This window comes from Solanum verrucosum, unplaced genomic scaffold (assembly GCF_900185275.1).
Source record: "Solanum verrucosum unplaced genomic scaffold, falcon-dt-bn FXZP01000277.1, whole genome shotgun sequence".
NCBI classification, from domain to species: domain Eukaryota; kingdom Viridiplantae; phylum Streptophyta; class Magnoliopsida; order Solanales; family Solanaceae; genus Solanum; species Solanum verrucosum.
Genome location: NW_026019945.1, coordinates 920,316 through 928,531, shown reverse-complemented (window position 1 = coordinate 928,531; position 8,216 = coordinate 920,316). Strand labels below are relative to the sequence as shown.

General features: G+C 33.5%; 1 protein-coding gene across 2 annotated transcripts; it reads left to right on the top strand.

Annotated features, from left to right (window-relative positions):
* Positions 1-1,949: 1,949 nt before the first annotated feature.
* LOC125808371 (protein NOI4) lies at positions 1,950-6,668 on the top strand. Of its 2 annotated transcripts, none has more exons than XM_049488078.1 (3): positions 1,950-2,095; positions 4,304-4,489; positions 6,364-6,668. In XM_049488078.1, exons 1-3 carry the CDS (start codon positions 2,090-2,092, stop codon positions 6,406-6,408), a joined length of 237 nt encoding a protein of 78 aa, XP_049344035.1. In that variant the 5' UTR covers positions 1,950-2,089; the 3' UTR covers positions 6,409-6,668. The 2 variants fall into 2 exon arrangements, with proteins under 2 accessions (XP_049344035.1, XP_049344039.1); XM_049488082.1 differs by having other exon boundaries at positions 1,970-2,095; positions 4,307-4,489.
* Positions 6,669-8,216: the final 1,548 nt, after the last annotated feature.

Genomic DNA, 8,216 nt, shown 5'->3' with positions numbered 1-8,216 from the left:
TTATTTTTTGTTTGTTGTTGGTTTGGTTGTACGATGTCGCAACTACATTTTAATCAGCTAATGAAACTTAGAAGTACCTTATTGATAATTTGCCATTAACTTGTCATGTCAAACGAACTTATCCTCAGACCTCAATGGAGACCCTAGGAGGTGGTTCGAATTGTGGAAAGGTGGAAACTTTTTTTTTTGTTGCAAAAATGCATAATAAGATTACGTATAATATACGTTTGTAGTCCTTCCTCAGATTTCGTCCATTGCGAGAGTTTAGTGTGTTCTATAAAAATGTGACATTCTTTTTGGGGAGTACTATAAAAGAAAGGGCGTACGACACATAAGTTCTCATTCATTATTATATTTAAACATGATTTGTTGGTTGAGTAATGTTATTGAACTTATTTAGTAGTTGGAAACAGAATATATATGTAGAAATGGTTTTGTTCTGTTTTTTTTTTGTTCTACCAATTAAAGAAAATTATACTAATCAATGTAGATGTCAAATCTTGGCTTTCATAACACGACAAAATCAAGTAGGGTCTAATAATTGAGTAATGTGAATAGGTTATAGGCCTATTGGAAAAAAAGGACTCTCAAGTCTCAACCCAAAAGAAAAAAGCATGATTAGTTTTCTTAATCCTTTTTGCTTATAAGATGGATTATCAATCAGATTCTAGGGAACATATAATTATGACTATATACTTCTTTTCATGTTATCAGGCTTTGCGCAACTATACATCGTCACAATTGAATCACAATTTATAAAGTTAGTAAGGAGAATTTATTATTTTTTAAAATTATAATGGTATAAACTTCAAAAGTCTTATGTATTGTTCAATTAAACTTTCATATTCAATTCAAGATCAATGAGAACTTGATATAGGGTCATTTGCACTTTTGCTCTTATTTTGTGCTCAAATAATTTTTTTTACGAGGTATATGTTTATAATTTTGTATAGTAATATTTCTCAAGTTATATTTCATATTCTTAAGTTTGATTTTTAGGAACAAAAATTTAAAATTAACATATTTGAAAGGTATAAATTAAAATCAAAATCCTTTTAAAAGATAAATTGTGTAATTAAATGATTGAATATGAAATAAGTTGTATTCACTTATTTACTTTATATTGGTACACATTAGAAAAAAGTGGGGAGTCCGAATATTCCTTGTCTTGCGTTTTATACTCAAAAATTGACCCAATGTCTAGTTAGTCAAGTGTGTATGCAAATTGGTTTACAAATTCACATGGGGTTGGTCCACAAAAATAAAGATAATAACAAATTTATTCGTACTCGATAGTTATATTAATCACTAATTATTATCTCTTATTTCTTGTATATATTGTGTTTATATTTTTCTTGAGTCGCATTAATAAGACAAATTATTTTTCAATAAGATAAATGTCAATTAAAAATACAATGATGTATATAACTAAGACATTCTAACCATTCACGATTAGATTGGAACCTTATTCGTACATGACATGATCAATTAAATCAAGTACCCATTATGTATTTTCGTTGTTCAAACTTTAACAACACAAAAAAACATCGTTCAACACAACATGAAAAAAAATTCAAAAGCTCCGCCCCTCCATGTCTATCAAGAATTGGAAGGACAAAGGCCTTTGATGTCCCATCCAATCAAGAAATGGAGCCTCTCACAATCACTGACCAATATGTTTATTTCTCGTACTTTTTCTTCATTCATCGTTCAAAATCCTCTCTATCTACACAAGATAAGAATTAAGTCTACGTGTACTCTACCTTCTCTAGACACACATATTTGTATATTATTTATATAAATTTTTCTGATAAATATTTCTCATTTTATTTTAATTAATTTTTATTATTTTTAATTACTAAGCTTAGATTAATTGATTTGACATAAACATGTCTAGTTATCTTAAAAGAGTATAATAATGTGTAGTCCCATTTCCATATATATGCTCCTTATTCCCAAAATACACCTCAATACACCTAATACCAAATTACACACACAATTTTCATTTTCATACTTTTCTCTCTCAAAAATTCCTTTCTCTTTCGCTCTGTTCCAGTGAGGAAAATTCTCATTCTCTATAGTTGGATTCATGTCGGTATGTAATTTTTCCCCAAGATTGATTTTTTAATCATCTTGATTACTTGTTTCTGTTCACTCGATTTCACTTGCCCTTTATTTTTTTCAATTTTTGATAGCTGATGATGTGATATATGTGTGTTGATCAAGTAAATGGATGATTATGGTTTGTTTGTTTTTGGGGTTTTTTGCTTAATGGGTTTTCAATTTTTCATTGATGGGTTCATTTTTGTTGAATTTGCTGGTTTTTTTTTTGAGTTTGAGTTTGATCGAAAATCTTGACTTTCAGCTAGATCCTGTATAGAGCTTGGTTTTGTTGAATTTTGATTCTTGAAATTTTTGCTTTTCATTTTGGTATGACTTTGGATGGTTGAGCTGTGAAATGCCCCTACCCCTTTTCGAAAGGGGACAAGAAAGGGGCCAGTGGACTGCAATTGGAATGGAATGTTATGAGCTGGACTCCCAGTGACCTCCTGGATCACTGCTATCCAGTTGGGTTTTGTTTATTTTCATTGAACTATGTGCAAAAGGAAAATTGCTTTTGCTTTTTTAGGTTGTTTAGTTTTTTGATAAAGCTTTGTTGGGTTCCTTTTTTGATGACAAAGGAACCAGCAGCCGCTATCCTTTGGTGCTCACAGGGTAAAACTTGCTTCTATGTAATAACTAGTAAACCAGGATAGGTAAATCGCACTAGGCAAGCCCCGTGCGATGAGCTCAACCTAGGAGGTCAACCCCTTGCTGTCGCAAGCTGGGGTTTTCGGTGGATTCCTTATTACTAGTACTTTTAGTTTTTTTAAAACTATTTTTCATGTGTTTTATATTCAAAGGGTAGTTCTTGATGTGATGTGATGACTGTCTTAGTATGTTTTAACTTCATAACTGCAATTACCCCATTTTTCCCTAAGGTGGAGTCTACTTTTTGTAAAATATACACTTAGCTCAGTTACAACAACAGCATACCCAGTGTAATCCCACTTGTGGGGTCTCGGGAGGGTAGGATATACACAGGCCTTACCTGCCCCTACTTGTTGTGGGGTACTTAGCTCAGTTACATATCTAAAACGTATACTTCTATGCATACAGATGTTCCAAATTGGAGTGTATTTTTACTATTTCTATGGCCATATAGGGATATTCAAGTTTAAAATTTCTTGGATGCGCTAATTAGATAGGCTCTTTCCTACCAGTAGTGATAAGTTTTTGCATTCTATGTTCAGTGTTTGAATTTGTTGAGTTGACTATTTGCTTGTTGTTTCAATAGAGAAAATCTGGCGCACCCAAAGGGTAGCGGCTGCGGGTTTCCCTTGTCATTGAAAAAAAATAGAGAAAATCTGAACATATTAAAGTTAATGTTTGCATTGTTTCCTCTTGTGTGGATTTCATAAGCCGTGTCAATGCATGTATTTCTAGTCTGTTCTCCTTTTAATGCTTTGATCTGCTCATGCATCAACTAATGGGAAGGTGTATATCTCCAGTTGGAGTTAAGTCGAGTGGTTTTAGAAAGGTAGTTGACACTGATGGTTTTGTTATGATCTTTTGAGTACATTTACCTTCCTTGATTTATCATAGCCCTTTTAATGGCATTGAGGACTTGGATCATAGTGGTTTAAGAGCTTTTTAGAGGTAACATGCCAGCAATACCAGGGAACAATTTCTGGAATCAGTTTGATATGAATTCTAATTCATTTTAAGAAGAATAGAATTGACATTTTGTGGATGCATATTGTAGTTTGCCAGTTGCTGGAAGACTTCATAATATTGAACATAAGCAGTTCTGATAATTTGGATATAGACTTCAAGCAGGTGTTTTTTCTTTTGTTCTTAATTTGTTCGTACCTTCTCCACATCCTTTTGCAGTGGCAAAATTTTGAGCCTTTGGTGAGATCAAAGGAATTTCAGAGTTGTCCATCACTTTGTGCTTGCTTCCTAATGCATCAACTTCGAATTTTCATGTAGTATTATAGATTTGGAGAATTTTGGCCTTCTTCTCGCGTCCTTTGTTGATTATGGGATGGAGTCATAGATATGTATTCTTGCACGTTGTATCAACAAAATTGTAGCGGCATAATGATAATTTAGCTTCTTTCTCTGCGACTGCTATAGTATTTGTTCACGGTTCATTCATGAAATTACTCACTTGACTAATGGCAGTTATACTGTTCTGAAGTATTCTTCTTTTGGTCCAATTATTTACCTTACCTATTTGGCTTTCACATCTATCTTCAAGCAGGAAAAGGGTCGACCATTGCCTAAGTTTGGTGAATGGGATGTCAATGATCCAGCTTCTGCAGAGGGATTTACTGTGATTTTCAACAAGGCTAGGGATGAGAAAAAAACTGGTGGCAAGCCTGACTCACCATCAAAGGCTGATGGTAATAGAAAGGAAGGAGAAGAACCTTTAAAACCTCAAACTGTAAGTTATTTTGCTAACTTATTTTTCTAGATGAGTAGATTCAATGACTTATACCCTCTACACTTTTTGGTCTAAATGTTAACAATTCTTCCCTTTGCTCTTCACATAATTAAACTGCCATTAGCTGTGTGATTCTGCATCTTCACAGAGAGATTTTTTTTCCATTCAGAGGATAATTCATTTATCAAATAGGTGATATCCCATCCCACTCTATGGCCCTCTCAAAACAGTTGAAGGACGCCAATATCCAATCTACGATATAATTATCCACTCTACACCAACTAAGCCACTTTCAGCTATCTTCTGCTGTCTCATATTTTCAGAATATTTTGGTTGTAATATAGTGAATTGTATGTGCATGTTTATCAAAATCAAATTTCCATCACACTGTATAATCATCATTTAAGAATAATTTGCTAGACTAATGCAAAAGCTTGAGCATAATTACTTTAAGATCCCGATCATTAACTTGACCAGCTATAGTTTAGAACACATGGTAGTAGGTATTTTAGGCTGATAGCAATTCTTGTTGTGTTGAGAACTTCCCTTTGGCTGTGAGCATCAGTAAATTCTTATTGTACAGTGGTCAGATCATATATCATCTATTGGAACTTCCCGTATAAGCATAGGATTAAAACCATCATTTAGGGAACTCATGTAATTTATTTGCTCTAATCACTCTTCGCTTCTAGTCAACTATCTAAGGAAAAAATATGTGAGGCAATGTTTATCGGGAATCCTCTAGGATTTTCCAGATGTGACGTAGGCTTCTAAACGAATGAGGGCAACCATGAAGAGCAGAAGTCTTATAGGGATAACGCCTTGACATTTGTAGCTTTCATCCTGTGCATACTATTCATATTGGTTGTCCGCCTTGTATGTCTCTAGAACTTTAAGCGCACACTTCACAACTTTGATTGTTCATCTTTTACGTACTAAGACTGTAAGACATTAACTTAGCTTTTCATTCCAAGTGTTAAACTATTAACTTCTATAATTAATAATTGTTTACTCCATAGTTTGAAGATATAGTATAACTTTTATGACACAATATTTAATTTTCTTTTGTACATTTTTTGGTTCTGATTAATACAATTTTAAATGTACTTTCATGATATAATTTTTTTATGGGGTGGACCCTAGTATTATATACCTCTACTTTTTAACATTGGGCAGAAGAACCTAGCTTTTCTTACTTGGGGATGGCTGGGTTGTTCCCAACATGATAGTTGAGTGGTTCAGGCATAGAATTAACAACATAGAGATCGTAGTTTTCAGTGTGAGCCAACCTGCTAGCCTTGGTGGTACCTATGCTTGTGGTCTGTAGCAGAGTCGACCTGCTCGCAAGCTTGCTATGGTACCAGGGTCTCCGAAAAATGAGTGATATTCAACTTTTCGATTTCTACACTCGCAGTATTGAACTTTAATAGTTGCCACCTAGTATAACTTAATATTGAAGGGTTAGAGAGCAAGACTAATTATGTCATTATTCAAATGGTGTTTCCTTTACATAGTCGTTTTGAGGAAAAGAAAATACTTGTCAGGTTATCTAAGTAGTTGACCAGCTGCATTTTTTTTCCTTCAGTATGAGTTAAGAGTAGTTGACCAGCTCCATTGTGGCTTGGGTTAGGAAGAGTTGTCCTGTCCTTCATTGTCAAACTTTAGTTTTTGAATCATCAGGCTAGATTTTTCTCTCGTCTTTGCTAATATGACTAGATGAGCCGGGCTGCGAGCTTACTACAATCACGTGACTGCTTTTTAATGTAATGACAAATGGTGACCCATCTGATTATACTTTTCATATATGCTACTTCTCTCATTAATCTTTGAAGCATTCTTATTAGAATTTCACCAATATATTTGTCGTTTTGCAGAAAAAATGGTTTTGCTGTATGCAGAGCCCTCATGCAGAATCTTGACAATGTTCTCTGTATAAGCTGAATATAGGATGCATATTCATAATGAAACCCCACAACTTCTTTTGGATTGGTGCTGGAGACTGAGGCATTGCTCAAAGTCCCCTTTTGTCTTGTAAACTTGTGTTATATTGTTGGGGAAACAAAATGTGAAAGACAAAAATGTTTGATGTTGTACCTATATGTTGTATCTTTTTATTTTACCTTTAGCAGACGAGCACATAGTGTGGTTTGTAAAGCACCTTTCAACAGTAAATTTCTCTGTTGATTTCATGAGATTCTGTCGTTTTTTCCTAATAAGTAGAAAATGCGTAGTAGAAATTCCTATTTGTGTGTAACGCTTAGTGAAATATATGGTGAGAGGCTCGGTGAAATAGATATGACTGAAGATGCGGCCAAAGTATACTTCATATACCTATTTATGTGTTTGTTAAGTGAAAAATGGACATGGTCTCAGAGAGAGGCTCGGTGAAATAGACATGACTCAAGATGCAGACTAGAGTTTTGCAAATGGACAGAGTCTCAGAAAATTGATCTCATGAGGCCAAACTGTAGTCCAAATGCATACATACCTCTGTCTAATTTTATGATCTTCCTTCAAGCCAATTTTTCGAAAATAACCTCTTTACCTTACATGGTAGAAATAAGATTTGTGTACACTCTATCTTCTCCACATTCCACTTGTGGAATTACACGAGAGTATGTTAAACATCCTCGTGTCTATAACATACTGTTCAAGAATATGTTATTGTTTTTTTGGAAGAGAATAAACCAAATATGAAAGACATTTTAAAAAAATATATTATTGACAATATCATACTTCAACTGCAAGAGCACGGAAGCTGTTGAGTAAAAAAGAGGACACTGTACGTCTGCACGGAAGCTGTTGAGTAAAAAAGAGGACACTGTACGTCTTGCACGAATGGCTCGATAATTTCCTTTTAAAAATTAAGAATAAACAAATAAATTCAATACTGTCATTTTTTATGGTAATACTTTGACTTTCCTTTTAGAAAAAAATAAAACTCCACTATGTTATGTTAAGGCAAAATCCTTAAAAAAAGTGTTTACAATTTTCCAAAGTAAAATTCAAATTATGTCTATTATAAATAGGGACGTTGGTAGCTATGTTCATTAGTGAAAAACGTTAAGTTCTAAAGCTGTGAAAAATGGCTAAACTTTTCAAATCAATTATGACCTGCTCTTTTATTCGAACTTCATCAAAAAAGAAGACGATGTTTCCAGATCTTAAAGGTAGTTGTGAAGTAATTTTTTTTTTAAAAAATTTAGTTCTTGTTTGACTATTGAAGGAGTTCTAACCCTTTTTTGGATCTAGCGCATAATGAAAGCTTAGTACATACTAGATGTGGTTAAAACTTTAAATATTTAATTGCAGGAAAGCCGTCAGAAAATATATCTGATGAGATAAAAATAGCTATGATGAAGCCGTCAAAATGTATAAATCAGATGGATGTTGATAGGGTGAGTTTTATTGCACAAAGTTATTTCTTGTTTTAATTTGATTTTCTTTCATTATTTGTTTATAGCAAATAATTTATGTTGCTCCTACCTGCACGTATATACATACACACGTAATAATAAAACACTTGTTTTAATTGTTTTATAAGTAGGACATGAAAATCTATTTTCCAGAGGAAATAATTGTGGAAATCCTTATCAGGTTACCTGTTCAGTCTCTTCTTCGATTGAAATGTGTTTCAAAATCTTGGAAAACATTGATCACCTCGGATTACTTAAAAACAAAGCATTGCAATCATGCCAAGAATAATAAAAAAATTCTTGTTGCCCGA